At 52.7% G+C, this 15346-nt stretch overlaps 1 protein-coding gene across 5 annotated transcripts in view; it reads left to right on the forward strand.

The window, feature by feature from the left end:
• Positions 1–15346, forward strand: part of SLIT1 (slit guidance ligand 1) — a 227781-nt gene that overhangs the window by 132069 nt on the left and 80366 nt on the right. For all 5 annotated transcript variants that reach the window (XM_007532657.3, XM_060192763.1, XM_060192742.1 and 2 more), the window contains exons 5-11: positions 7701–7772; positions 9540–9611; positions 10076–10147; positions 10475–10638; positions 12094–12241; positions 12625–12696; positions 13094–13165. In XM_007532657.3, the coding sequence (XP_007532719.2) occupies positions 7701–7772; positions 9540–9611; positions 10076–10147; positions 10475–10638; positions 12094–12241; positions 12625–12696; positions 13094–13165 (672 nt within the window). The remainder of the gene's footprint in view (positions 1–7700; positions 7773–9539; positions 9612–10075; positions 10148–10474; positions 10639–12093; positions 12242–12624; positions 12697–13093; positions 13166–15346) is intronic.

Raw genomic sequence — 15346 nt, forward strand, 5'->3', positions numbered from 1 at the left:
GCCTGTTCGATAGCGATTGAGGAGGGCCCAATCATAACTTGCTAGGTCAAAGCCAGGTTGACGCTTGCAGGGGTCTGTGATGAGGTGTTTGTTCTTTACCTCAGCTGACTGCCAACTGTTTCCAAGAGACTGGAACAGAGAAGTTCAGTGTAGGCATAGGGGACCAGATTGGGTGATGAGACGTCAAGCGTTGGACAGGGTGGGCGAAGATCTCCGCGTATATTGGCAGGTCCGGTCGAGCGTAGACGTGGGAAATGAACTTAGATGATGCCGCATCCCGACGAATATCTGGCGGGGCGATGTTGCTAAGAACTGGCAGCCATGGAACCGGGGTGGAACGGATGGTTCCAGAAATTATCCTCATGGAGGAATATAATTTGGAATCGACCAAGTGGACATGGGGGCTATGGAACCATACTGGGGCACAGTATTCTGCAGTGGAATAGCATAATGCCAGAGATGATGATCGTAGTGTGGAAGCGCTCGCGCCCCATGAGGAGCTGGCCAGTCTTGCAATGATGTTATTCCTTCCTCGCACCCATCTTTGCTGCAGTTTTTATGAGATGTTTGTGAAATGACAGAGTGCAATCGAGAGTAACGCCAAGATAGACTGGCTGGGCTTCATGCCGGATTCTCATACCGCCAAGCTGCACATTAAGCTCACGTGAGGCCGAGGCATGGTGTAGATGGAAAACAGATGATACCGTTTTTGCAGTGCTAGGGATTAGTCGCCATTTTTTACAGTAATCAGATATCAGAGACATGTCTTTCGTGAGTGTTTCCTCGAGGATGTCGAACTTTGATGCCTGAGTTGCACAGCAGATGTCATCGGCGTAGATGAACTTCCTTGAAGAAGTTTCTGGGAGGTCATTGATGTAAATATTAAATAGCGTAGGAGCCAGAACAGAGCCCTGGGGGAGGCCACTTGAGACAGGTCTCCATCTGCTGGACTTGTCACCCAGATGCACCCGGAATCTTCTGTTTTGGAGAAGAAACGATATAGTGTTGGCCACCCATGGAGGCAGGCATCTTGAGATCTTGACTAGGAGACCACGGTGCCAGATGGTGTCATAGGCTGCTGTGAGATCAACAAAGACAGCACCCGTCTTTAAATTCTTCTGGAATCCATTTTCAGTGTAAGTTGAGAGGGCCAGGGCTTGTTTGCAGGTACATCTTCCTGGGCGGAAACCAGCCTGGGAGGGTGATAGGAATTTCTCTGTAAGATGAGAAATACGACAGAAGCAGCCTCTCAAGGAGTTTGTAACACACGGAGAGGAGAGAAATTGGTCTATAGCTGGCGGCCAGTGTTGGGTCTTTCTTTGGTTTCAAAACCGCTATAATCTTCGCACGACGCCAAACTTTGGGCATAGACTCAGATTCCAAGATGTGGGACAGGAATGAAGCGAGCCACTTCTTTGCCGCGGGACCCAGGTTAAGAATGAGTTCTGGGATGATGTTATCATAGCCAGCAGCTGTTCCCGGTTTAACCCATCCACTAATGGCTGTGGAGTCCTTGCAGTGCACCAGCCTGGGCATGGGGTGGAGACAGTGCCCAAACGGGGAGACGGATGTTAAGCAAAACTCGGCGTTTCATGGGGCCAGCAGATGGCTCACCTGACAGAGAGCACACATTACCTTGAGTGAGGACTGAGTTCGAGTCCAGGGTTGCCACATGGGAGTTCCTGCAGGGGAGAAGCTTCATGAAGGGTGGAGCTGTGCTGTGGAGCTGTCTCTTCTCCCTCCCTCTTTTCCACTCTATTTTTCTGTCTCTCACCCTGTATTTAGAGGAAAGAAAAAAAAAGCTATCAGGAACAATGGAGTCATAAAGGCACTGAACCCCAGCGATAGCCCTAGTGACCAAAAAAAAAAAAAATCAGTATTTCATTACATTCAGCTTACTGGTGTTTCATCTGTAGATTAGTGCCAAGAAGGAAAAGGTAGGGGATCCTAAGAGTCAGTAGCAGCAGCTGCAGCAGGCAGAGTTGTAGACTGAGATGTGAAGGACAAAGAGAAAGAGGCCCTGTGAAGAGTGGAGCAAGACTGCTTCAGGGAGGGGAAGCAGCTGTGCAAAGGTCCTGTGGCAGGAGGGGTTCGAGGACATGAGGAGTGTCTTTGCAAATAAAACAATAGGAAGGAGGTAGAAACAAGCAGCATTTTTCCCCCACTAGGGTTATTGCTGTGGCTTGGCACCTGCACTATGAATCCACCACTCCCGGCACTCTTTTATTCTTCTTTCTTTCTTTCTTTCTTTCTTTCTTTCTTTCTTTCCTTCCTTCCTTCCTTCCTTCTCTCTCTCTCTCTCTCTCTCTCTTTCTATTTTTATTTAAAAGGACAGGGAGAAATTGACAGGGGAGGAGAGAGGGAGAGAGAAAGATACCTGAAGGCCTGCTTCTCTGCTCATGAAGCATTCTTCCTGCAGGTGGGGAGCAGGGGAGCTGGAACCCGAGTCTTTACACATGGTGATATGTGCGTTTAACCCCCGCCAGCCCCCACCCCCATGCAGCACCCTGCAAAGCAGATCCTGCAAAGCAGATCCTGCAAAGCAGATCCTACTTCTCACCCTCATTTTGCAGTGAGTAAACTGCGGCTTAAGGGTTCAGTGGCTTGCCCGAAGCCAGCCACCTGATTTAAGTGAGTAAGTCAGAGTCTCTGTTGGCCTCAGAATCTGTCCCCCAGCCCTGCCCTTTGTCTGGCTGCTGTGTCCTTGCCTGGGACTTATTTCCCCCGTAGAGCTTGGTCCTCTGCTCACCGTCAGCATCAAGCCACTAGCTGCCCCTTCTCCCCCCACCCCTATTTAGGTTTGTCTTTCTCTTTCCCAGGACGACCTCTTTGTCTCATCTGTCCGGACACACCCCAGGCCATGCTTTTTTGCTTTAGGGCTGGTGACAGGTCACCATGAGAGGAGACGACCACAGGTGACCAGGTTTGAGGGGGATAAAGGACTCTGTGTCCCCAGGAAAATGTGATAAAGAAGGATGTGGGTGGTGCCCTGTGGATTTCCATGACAACTGGGTGGAGATGAGAAACCTTGTCTCCATGAGATTTGAGAAATTCAGGACAGTTGTTGACCAGGTCAGAAGGGCAACTGGGGTGTGTGTGTGGGGAGGGCAGGGAGGGGAATGATGATGAATAGCTTTGGGGTTTGGGATGCTGAGTTTGCATCCAGGTCACAGCAGGCATCTGGCGCTCCCTAGTGGGAAGACTGGAAACAGCAGTCAGATTTTTTTTTCTTTTTCTTTTTTTTTGTCTCCAGGGCTCGGTGCCTACAGTATGAATCCACTTCTCCTGGAGGCCATTTTCCCCATTTTGATGCCCTTGCTGTTACTGTTCTTGTTGTTACTATTGTTATTGCTGTTGTTGTATAGGACAGAGAGAAATCTATAGAGGAGGGGAAGATGGGGGGGGGAGAGAAAGATAGACACCTGCAGACCTGCTTCACCACTTGTGAAGCGATCCCCCGCCCCCCACAAGTGAAGAGCCAGGGGCTCAAACTGGTATCCTTGCTGGTCCTTGTGCTTTGCTGTATGTGTACTTAACCCACTGTGCTATTGCCTGGCTCCCAGCAGTCAGATCTTGATAAGAGATGTGGGAAGCAAAGCCAGCATTTCATTTCATTCCTCTTCTTTCCTTTTCCTCTTCTTTTCTTTATATTCTCTCTCCTTTCTATTCTTCCTTCCCTCCCTCTGTTTTTTCTAATCAGAACACTGTTTATCCCTGGCCTATAGTTCTGCTGGAAATTGAACCTGGGACCAGTATTTCTTAAACATTGCTACATGGAGGCAGGTACTTCAACTCTCATTATGACAGTTGTTTTATTTTATTTTAATTAATTAAACCAAGGACTGGTTTTTGAAGAGGGTAGACCAAAGTGGCCAACCCTTAGCTAGACTCACTAGAAGACAAAAGGGGTGTGTGTGTGTGGGAGAAGACCCAAATAGGATAGTAAATGAAAGGAGATAAATCATAACTGATACGGTAGAAATCCAAGGTGTCCTAAGAAGACTCTATGAACTACCACCTGCCACCAAACTGGAAAGTCCAGAAGGGATGGATAAGTTCTTAGAAGCTGACAGCTTCCCTACACTAAACCAGTAAGAGCTAGAAAGCACAAATAGGGAGTCAGGTGGTAGCGCAGTGGGTTAAGCACATGTGGCGCAAAGCGAAAGGACTGGCTTAAGGATCCTGGTTCGAGCCGCTGGCTCCCTACCTGCAGGGGAGTCACTTCACAGGCGGTGAAGCAGGTCTGCAGGTGTCTATCTTTCTCTCCCCCTCTCTGTCTTCCCCTCCTCTCTCCATTTCTCTCTGTCCTATCCAACAACGATGACACCAACAACAATAATAACTACTACAACAATAAAAAACAAGGGCAACAAAAAGGAAATAAATAATTATTTAAAAAAGAAAGCACAAATAGTCCAGTTACAATCAGAAAAATAGGAACAGCCATCGTGTCTCTCCTGTAACAACGAAAGCCCAGGTCTAGATAGTTTTTTTTTAATTTTTTTAAAAATTTTTTTATATTTATTTTATTTATTTATTCCCTTTTGTTGCCCTTGTTGTTTTATTGTTGTAGTTATTGTTGTTGTTGTTGTTGTTGGATAGGACAGAGAGAAATGGAGAGAGGAGGGGAAGACAGAGAGGAGGAGAGAAAGATAGACACCTGCAAACCTGCTTCACCGCCTGTGAAGCGACTCCCCTGCAGGTGGGGAGCTGGGGTTCGAACCGGGATCCTTATGCCGGTCCTTGTGCTTTGCGCCACCTGCGCTTAACCCGCTGCGCTACAGCCCAACTCCCGGTCTAGATAGTTTTATAAATGAATTCTTCAAGGAAGAGCTACTCCCTATATTCCACAGATATCTCTCTCTCTCTCTCTCTCTCTCCCTCTCCCTCTCTCTCTCTCTCTCTCTCTCTCTCACACACACACACACACACACACACACACACACACACACGAGTACTCTCTAATACTGTCTATGAAGTCAGCATCCCCCTTGATACCAAAAGTGGGCAGAGATCCAAGAAAATGACTACAGCCCGGCTTCTCTGCTGAGCAGAAATACTAAGGTGTTGACAGGTGTTTCTGGAATGTCAAGGCTGAAGCTTGCAGATGTGTGCTTTCTAGGATCCCAGGACTGATAAATGGTGGGAGCTGGAAAGGAACCTGGATTCTTCTCCTTACAGATGTCAGGCTCTTTGCTCCACCCCTTCTGCTGCCAGCGGTGCTGTGTTTCCCCCAGGCTCATGAGATCACACCTTCCCTCCCATCTGGAGGCCGGCTTCCCCTGGGGTCTCACACTTGTTTCCTTTTGTTGCTATGGACTGGTCCTGGGTGGCTGTACACCCACCCCTGACCCTCTCCTTGAGTACTGGCTCTTGCTGCTGCGTTGCCTGCTTGTTTGGGGGCAGTAGCTTCCCATACCAGTTTTGGTGCCCAGAGCTAGGGCTAAGAGGCTGCTGGATCACACCCTCCTCTGGCCTACCCTGTCACTTCCTCTGACCTGACAGACTCTCCGCCTGGCCGAGATAGTCCCTCCATCTTTCCCTGGATGGTGCCTTTCTCTGCCCTGCCCACCCCTCCTCTGCACAGACTGTCCTGGCCTCTCAACCTGGCCTCCCTTGCTACCCCATCTTACTCCTGGAGGGAGTCCTTTCAGAATTGCTTTTCCTGAACTCCATTTTGATGGGAAACTATTATAAGAAACAAACACTTGAAGCCCATTCATTATAAGGATCTGGTGTTATTGATTAGGCTGCACTGTCATTTTTTATAAAGGCCCCCGGGGAAATTCTTATCTCAACTTCATGACAGAAGCAGCTGTGCTCTGGAGAAGTTGGCCCTGGAGGGTGTGTGTGTGTGTGTGTTGGGGGGTGGGGGGTGCTGTTACCTGCTGAGGCCCCCCTTTCCCTCCAGCCTGCACAAAGCCTAGAGCCCAGGCCCAGCAGGTGTCTGGGTCATGTGGTCCCACGTTCCTGGCAGCCACCATTGACCGTCCTCTTTTTTCCCCCCACTCTGCAGTCCTGCTGTCTCTGTGGCTTTGCACCTCCCTCTAAACTTACCTAACCCCCTCTGGAACAAGGTTGACCTCAATCAATAAGCTGATCGATCATGAATGAACCCCCCCCCCCAAAAAGGCTTGTGGTGGGGATTAAAGGGAATAATGGATGTGAGTGGCTGGCCAGAGCTGCCTCCCAGGCTTGACTGGGGCCTAGAAGAGCTCCCGCTGGGAGCTCCCCCACCCCACCTCATGTGCCCCTCATCTTTCTGACTCTGAAGCTTGCCACAGCCCCCACCCCACCCTTGGCATGCTCTCTGCACATGCTACACCCCTCCCCTACACCCTCAGGGCCAAACATGTCATGTGGTAGCATTAGGGGGAGCACACTGGGGGGAGGCCTGGGGGCCATCAGCCTATGCATCTGACAAAGGAGGAAACTGAGACCCAAAGAGGTGGGGTGGTAGGGAGGTCACTACCACTGTTCCAGCTCCATGGCATCAAGGCTGAGCATGAGCCTGCCTGCCTCCAAGACTCTTGGGGTCCTCTTTGCTTTACCGCCCCCCAAATCTGCACCACACTCTCCAGCAAAGCTTCCAGCCCTCTCCATTCTTCCTGATCACCCTCTTTTAGTCATCAGTGGGGTGCAGTTACGTCGTCGTTGGATGCAATGACCTCAGAGCACAGTAGCCTGAAAGGACAGGAGACATTTATCACCGCACAGCTTCTGTAGGTGGCAGACAGTGGGGTAGAGGGGGTGAGGCAGGGTTGGAGTTCTGACATGGCATCTTTCCTGAGATTGTGGTCACAGTGCCGGCTGGGGTAATCTTAGTCCATTTGGGTTGCTAGAACAAGACCATTCTAAACCAGTAGTTTATGAGCAGTACTTACTGATTCCAAAGGCTGCGAAGCTCAGAGTCATGGTGGTGGGGCTTTGATGCCCTTGTCTTGGGGACATGAGGCACCCTCCCCCATGGCAGAAGGGACAAGAGATCTCTGGGGGGGGTGGGGGGGCTGGAGTGCACAGACACTGGCTTCTGCTCTGCAGTGGCTGGGGCTGTGGAGGCAGACAGTCTTTTACAGACTCATGCCCACCCCCCACTTTGCACAGGAGGAAACTGTGAGTCTGAAGGGGGGGGAAAGCTGACCCACAGAAGCACAGCCAGGGGCTGGGGGGAGGGGGAACTGGCATTTGAACTGGTGTTTAAGCCCTCTGAGCTGACTGGGGGGACGGCCTAGGAGTAACTAGATTTCCATGCCTGAGATCAGAAGATCCAGGTTCAGTCCCCAGCACCACCAAAAACCAGAGCTGAGAGGTGCTCTGGTCTCTCTCATATGTGTGTGCTACTTGGGCCTCTGCTCTGGAACGGTGCTCATCAGTCAGGCTGTGGGTGTTTGCACTTAGAAGATCCCCCCTCCCACATTTGCTCCCTGGTTCCTCTGAGCTCTCTCTGGACCAGGGTGGGGCTCAGGGCAGCTGGTCCCCAATGCCCCAGGCTTTTTCTCTAGCTATAACACTTTTGCCCAGGAAGGGGGAGATGTTTGGGCACCAGGCTTTGTCCAGGGCAGGCGGGCTGTGCCAGTCTGCTGTTCATTTGCTCTATAAACACTCGTCAAGGGGTGACAGCATGCTGGGTTGCATGTGGTCGGGCAGTGGTGGCTTTCCTGTCACTCCCCTCATTATGTGCTCTGTCTCCACCCTCACAGGGACCTGAGTGAGAACACCATTCAGGCCATTCCCAGAAAAGCTTTCCGTGGAGCAACTGACCTAAAAAATCTGTGAGTGCAGGCGTGGGAGGGAGAGGGACAGGGGAGGTGGGGCTGGGAGGCTCAGGGTTCTGCAGGGCAGCCCAGGAGCTGGCCTAGGAGTCTTTCTTTCCCCTGTGCGGAGACGTCTGGTACAGTCCTGAAACAGGAAGCTGGCGGCTCTCTCTTCTCCCTCTGGTGTGATTTGTATGAAAGCCACAGGCTTAGAGGAATTTTAGGACCTGGGTGAAGGGGAGATTGTGGTCTGGGGATAGTGGGGGCAGGAAGAGGGTGCAGAGGGCTGCTGAGATGACATTCTTGTTCTGTCTCCAAGGCACAATCTGTGCCTCTCCCCTCGGTGCACCAGGAGAGCTGAGTTCAAAGCTTGTCTTACAACTACAGTTTGTATGAGTCTCTGTAAGCCCGCTACCCTCTGAGCTCATGTGTCCTGCTGTAATGTGGGGACTTTGCATTAACCTCCCAGTCTCGTGTGGGGCCCAGATGAAGAGCGGCCAGGGGCCGGGGTGGTGGCACACCTAGTTGAACACACATACTGCAATGCACAAGGACTCAGGTTCAAGACCCCAGTCCCCACCTGCAGGGGGAAGCTTAGTGAGTAGTGAAACAGTGCTGCAGGTGTCTTTCTCTTGTCCTATCTCCCCCTTCCATCTCAATTTCTCTCTGTCTCTATCCAATAAATAATAATAATAGTAACAATAACAATAATGATAGCAATAAAAAGAACAGCCATATGCCCCTGCTGCCCAGTGCTATTTCAGCATCCTGCTGTATCCCTATGATTCAGCTGTGAATTCCAGTCCAGGTTTCACTCCCTTACCCCCCGGCCACCTCAGATCTGGCTACTGGGCTGGCATCCCTGGCACTGTACCCCCCATTCCTGTGGCAGAGCCTGGCCAGCCCCCACCACATTCTTTTCCCACGGAGTTCCTCTGAAAGCAGCCCTGCAGGTAGCTGCCATAGCCTGACCCCACTTGGCACAGGCTGGTATCTGCCTGCCAGCTCCACTGCCCATTTTCCCAGGATACAGTTGCTCATTCTGCAGCCGCCAGGACCCCCATGGGGTCCCCGTAGTGTGTGTGAGGGGTGTTCTCCTGGTCACCTATAAGGCTGGGCAGAAGACAAGGACTTGACTTTGTTATTTTATTTTTACTTTACTGTATTTTATTTTATTTTATTTACAGCGATACAGAAAGACCAGAGCCTTGCTCAGTGCTGGTTTGTGGTTGCGCAGGGGAGAACTTGACCTGTCTTCTTTTAACTGAAAATCATAATGAATGTGTACCTTTATGGCACATGCTATTTGCATTGACACTTGGACCAATGACAGGGGTCAGACCTCTTTAAAAAAACTTGGGGTAGGGGGTGGGCAGTGACACACTGGGTTAAGCACACATAATACAAACTGCAAGAACCTGCACAAGGATTCTGGTTGAAGGCTCCGGCTCCATGCCTGCAGGGAGGACACTTCACGAGCAGTGAAGCAGGTCTGCAGGTGTCTGTCTTTCTCTCTCCCTCTCTGTCTGCCCTTGCTCTCTCAATTTCTCTCTGTCTTATCCTATAAAATTGGGGGGGGGAAGGCTGCTAGGAACAGTGAGTTCTTAGTGCCGGCACTGAGCCCTGGAGGGAAAAAACAAAAAACCCTCAATGGGGTGCTTGACAGACGCCCCACGCTAGGCCACAACCCCCCCCACACCCCCCCCACCACATACACACACACACACACACACACACACACACACACACACACACACACACTCGCAACCTGTCTTTGCTCCACAGACAGCTAGATAAGAACCAGATCAGCTGCATTGAGGAAGGCGCCTTCCGGGCTCTGCGGGGGCTGGAGGTGCTGTAAGTATGTGGTGGGGGAGGAGGGAGAGGGGTGGGGAGCCTAGCACAGTCTCCAGGGTTGAGAGGACAACATAGGAGCAGGAGGCTATGGGTGTCCCAGGCTGGGGCAGAGACATGCTCTAAGCTCTCCTTAAAGGGAGCTTCCCCCAGGAGGGGAGGATTCACACCCTTTTGGGCTGGCCCAGCTTGTGGTGAGCAGACAGAGGCTGTGTCCCTTGACACAGGACTTGGGAACAAGATGAGAATGCTCCCCTGCCCCTCCTTCGGGTCTATCTGCTGCTCTATCTTCCATTCAGCTACAGACCACAGGCACCATCCTGTCCCCTTCTCCCTCCACCTCTTCCACTCCCCTCCCCCCTTGCCTCACACTCACAGGCTCAGCCCAGGGCTGGGGGTGTGGGCCTCCCTCTCGGGTGCCCCGCCTGTTGGGCAGATGCCGAGTGACTGTGTGTCCTCCTGCCCAGGACCTTGAACAACAACAACATCACCACCATCCCTGTGTCCAGCTTCAACCACATGCCCAAGCTTCGGACCTTGTGAGTCAGCCCTGGGGCAAGGGGGCAGGGTGGGCAGAGGAGGGGTCATCCCCCCAGTGGAAAGACATGGGCCCCTTTTTATACCTGACTTTTCCTCCAAGGGCAAACACCTTGCTTTTGTGTTTGGAAGTGGGGTGGGGAGTGTGAGCTCAGTGAGGTGAAGGTGCTCTTTAGGGGTGGGGCCCCCATATGTCCTGGTTGGCAGCTAGGCCTTGGGGCCTGCTTGAGGACATAGCAGCAGGGCACTGGGGGCTGGGCCTCCTAGTAGAGGCATGTGGGGGTGGTGGGGGCAGGGCGGCGGGGACTGACAGCACCTGTCCCCCACAGCCGCCTGCATTCCAACCACCTGTTCTGTGACTGCCACCTGGCCTGGCTATCCCAGTGGCTGCGGCAACGCCCCACCATTGGGCTCTTCACCCAGTGCTCGGGGCCCGCTGGCCTGCGCGGCCTCAACGTGGCTGAGGTCCAGAAGAGCGAGTTCAGCTGCTCAGGTGGGTGCAGGCCAAGCTGGGGGCTCTGCTGCCCATTACCTGCCTCCTATCTCCCCCACTCTGGCACCCCCAAACGCTTCCTCCCATCACTGCTATCACTGCTCCTGGCCCAGTTAGGACCTCTATCCTCACCCATTACCTCTGTCTCTGTCCATCATCTCTGTCCTTACTGTCTCCACCTGGCCCAACACTGTCCTGTCCCCTCTTGTCCCCTCCATTGTCTCCTGTCCCTACTTACCACTTCTCCCTGCTGCTCCTTGTCCTCACTGTCTCCCACCTCTCATCTCCTCCCTCTCTCTTCTCCTGTCCCTTTTATTTTTTCAATTTAGGATTGAGTCAGAGAAATTGAGAAGGAAAGGGGAGATTATATATATGGAGAGAAAGAAGGTGAGGGTGAGGGTTAAGGAGAGCGGGAGGGAGAGAGATACCTGTAGCACTGTTTCACCCCTGCAGGTCGGGACCAGGAGCTTGAATCTTTGTGCACTGTTATGCGTGTGCTCAACCAGGTGCACTACTGCCAGGCCCCCTTTGTATTTTGCTATACCCACTGCTTCCTCTCACCCCACCTCCTGGCCCTTCAAGCCATCCCCCTTACCCCTTCCTGCCTTACTGCATCCTCCTCTCTCTCTTCCAGTGTCTCACTCTGTTACCTTGAAACGTCGCTGACTTGGGGGTCAGGGCAGTGGTGCACCTGGTTGAGCGCCTAGGTTACCATGCTCAAGGACCTGGTTTCAAGTCTTTGGTCCCAGCTAGTTGGTAGAGGGGAAGTTTTACAAGTGGTGAAACGTTCTCTCTCCCTCTCTACCTTACCCTCCCCCTCTCAATTTCTGTCTCTATCAGATAAAATAAACATTAAAAATAATAAAAAATAACCATAAAGATGTCACTGGCTTGGACCCTCTCCAGGGCTGGGGTGAGGTGGTCTCTGGAGTCCTTCTCTCTGCTTCTTCTGCCTGGGGGCATGTGACAGCTTCCCAAGTAGTGGCCCCACTCCTCTCTGGGCCCCCAGAATGCCACATTGCAGTCACCAAGACACTTCTCATCTACCTGCAGTGCTCCTGGGAGAGTCCAAACTGTCTTCCTGGGTGGGAGGCTTGGGTATCAGCCCTGCCACCCCTGCCCAGTGGCCAGAATGAGCTCTGGAAAGCAAGGCACTGCAGCATATGGCACAGACGATGTGTCCCATAAATGTCCTTGCCATCCTTGGGTGACGGACAAGGAGACTCTGTTGAGTGACTTGGACTCGTACCCGGAACCTGAAGATGAAGGTTCCTGTGACCCTGTGGGCAGCTCACATGCAGCTGCTTTGTGCTTCAGAGTTGATGTGGTGCTAGACGGTGTCTGATCCACCTGCATCCCTGGGACCATTGCAGACCCTGTGCTCTGTGTCAGGGGGTGGCAGGGGCAAGGGTGCTGTCCTGGACACCCTGAGGTCATAGCCCGCTGTACCCACAGGTCAGGGGGAGGCAGGGCGCATGCCCTCTTGCACCCTTTCCTCCGGCTCTTGCCCTGCTATGTGTGCCTGCAGCAACGGCATCGTGGACTGTCGTGGCAAAGGCCTCACCGCCATCCCTGCCAACCTGCCTGAGACTATGACGGAAATGTGAGTGCAGGGCAGGGCCGGGGTTGAGGTGCAGTGAGGAACCAGAGCAGGATTCACCCCTAGGACTTGCCAGGAGAGGACAGTTTACCTCAGTCAGACTGAGCTCTCTGCTCAAGTCTGAGCAGCTCTGCAGGGCTGGGAGGTCGGTGTCCTATGGTCTGTCTGTCCAGCCCAGTAGGGAGCATCTGCTGGAATCCATTCCTTCACTTCAGCATCATTGGGCCCTTTCAGCCCTGGGAGTCTGGGAGAAGTGGAGCTGGAATGCCAGCAGTCCCTCCTCTCTGCCCACCTAGCCCAGATGGGGGAGCAGGTGGGGCGCCCAGTGGCTAATAGTGGGCTGGGGTGAGCTGATGCTGGGCTCCCCTTGTGTTGTCTCTCTGCAGCCGCCTAGAGCTCAACGGGATCAAGTCCATCCCCCCAGGTGCCTTTTCTCCCTACAGAAAGCTGCGGAGGATGTGAGTGTGCCCCTAGTTCCCCTTCCCAAAAGTCACGGGGCCAGGAGGAAGAGCCTCTCTGCCAGGCTCTGCAGTGACTTGGGGCTGGCTATGGCATGGCCCCCATACATTGCTGTCCTGCAGCCCAGAAGGGGTGACTGACGCTGCCACACAGGCAGAGCTGTCCTTTCCCATTTCAGCTCAAGCAGGAGCCACTGAGACCCTGAGAGAGGGTGCAGGGGGGCAGCTGGGGTGCGGGAGGGAGGGCCTCATGAAGGGGGTGGGCAGGTGTGGGTCTTCCAGAGGATCAGAGTTCCCCAATCTCAAAGCTCCCCCCACCTCCCCTGGCATCCGGGAGGTAGGGGAGACAGGCAGCTGGTGGCACTGCAGCTGCCCTCTCCCTCCACTCGCCTCACAGAGACCTGAGCAACAACCAGATCTTGGAGATTGCGCCTGACGCCTTCCAGGGCCTCCGCTCCCTGAATTCACTGTGAGTAGCAGCACCCAGGCTCCCAGGGATCCAGGGATCCTCCTAGGGGGCTTGCAGGATCCAGAGAGCAGCACAGCTCCCACCCTGCACGCCATGGGCCTCCCTCAGGCTGCCCAGCATCTCTTTCCTCACTGGGGGACCCTCTGCAGCCAGGAAGGGGGAAGAAGGAACCCAGGGCTGAGTGCTTGGAGAAGCCAGGCAGAACCATTGCCCTAAGCAACTGTGATGCTCTCCTCACCTGAATAAGGATTTTCTCAGCATTCTTTGTGGCAGCCATCTGACTCCAGCCAGCCTTTGCATGGGCCCATTTCCCCATGGAGGCCCCTCACTGCTGCTCTGAGTGGGTATAGCAAAATACAAAGGGGGCCTGGCAGTAGTGCACCTGGTGACCCCAAGTCACCCACAAGGGCAGCTGCCACCAGCCCGGTTCTTACTGCTGCCAGACCTTGTATGTTCCCTCCTGCATGTGCTGTGAGTCCCAGTGGCTGTGGGGGATGTGAAGTTGGTGAACTTATCTCTGTCCAAATGTCTCCTTCTCTCAATGATTGTTTTAATTAGAAGGCAGGGAGGTGTGACAATCTATAAAACCCTGTACAGCCTCAAAAATTTACCTCAAAGTTGTTGTTTCATCTATTTTTCCAAGAGCCCCCAAGACCCCCACAAGCCCCCAGTGCCCTGTGACTCTGTGGACTCCCTGCTAGTGAGGGTCTTTGTTGCTCACAGGAGGTAAATGTTTTCACCCTGAGCACATGCTTGGCATAGAATAGGGGTCTGGTACTGGAACCAAGTAGGGCACCCCCCAAAGCATGCAGGAGGCTGTGAGGTGTATCCTTCTCTCTGAGAGGGGAGCCTGAGGCAGTGAGTAGAGCTGGCTATTTATGGTACCTCTCCATTGTGTAGTGTACAACCTACACAGCTGTACATGACAGCCAGCCCGGTGCTAGGTCACCATTGCTGGCTGAGGAGCTCAGGTCCTGGAGGAGGTCTGCCACTGTGAGAAGTGAGAGGCATGCCTTCCAGACTGAAACAGGACAGCAACTCCCCTGAGTGAGTTCTTGTGGTTCAAGGACCCCTGGTTGCAGCTGCCTCCTTCCCCCATGGAGACTTCTGGTGCCAATGACCTGCACACAGACCTGTGGGCAGTGTCCAGCTCGGCCAACCCTGACCTTGTCTTCACTCTTTTTCTTTGGGGGGTAGGGAGAATGTTATTTATTTATTTATTTATTTATTTATTTATTTATTTATTTATAAGAAAGATAGGGTGAGAGAGAAAGAGCTAACATCACTCTTTTGGCTACATGTGCTACCAGGGATGGAACTCAGGACCTCATGCTTGAGAGTCCAATGCTTTATCCACTGTACCACCTCCCAGACCACAGACCTGTGCCCTTTCTTTCTTTCTTCCTTCTTTTTTTTTTTTTTTTTTTTTTTTTTGCCTCCATGGTTATCTCTGGGGCTTGGTGCTGACACTACAGATCCAATGCTCCTGGTGGCCATTTTTCCATTTTATTCAATAGGACAGAGAGAAATTAAGAGAGGAGGGGGAGAGAGAGAGAGAGAGAGAGAGAGAGAGAGAGAGAAAGACATCTGCAGACCTGCTTCACTGCTCGCTCGTGCAGCGGACCTCCCACAGGTGGGGAGCAGGGGCTTGGGTCCCCATCCTTGCGTGTGCCCTTATGCTTAATACTATGCGCACTTAACTGGGTGTTTCACCACCCAGCCCCCAGGCCTGCGCTTTTTAAAAATTATTATTATTATTTTCCAATTACACATGGAGTTCTGTAGAAGATGTTGAAAGTACAGAAGTCGTGAAGAACCCCCCCCCCACACACACACACACTTTCTGCATAGCCACTACTGTGCTGCATTTTTCTGGCTATGTTCGTGCTGGAGCTGTCACTGCCCGAGCCGCTGGCATGGGGGCTTCCCCTGTAATTCTGAGCCATTGTTAATTACTCCAACCCTGGGACTATCTCTTCTCAATTTGGATCCCAGACCAAGTTTCTCTACCTTGAGGTCCCCCAACAAGGTGCCTTTTCAGCCAGCAGTGGGATTTGTGGATTTGGAAATAAGGAGTGGGATGGGTGGGGAAGGGGCTGTTCTCCAGATTAGGGCATCCTTGTAAACTGGGAGACCAAGACCTTCTCTTAACGTGCTTTACTGCCATCTGCTGGTGACTTG

Source organism: Erinaceus europaeus, chromosome 1 (assembly GCF_950295315.1).
Source record: "Erinaceus europaeus chromosome 1, mEriEur2.1, whole genome shotgun sequence".
Classification (NCBI taxonomy): Eukaryota; Metazoa; Chordata; class Mammalia; order Eulipotyphla; family Erinaceidae; genus Erinaceus; species Erinaceus europaeus.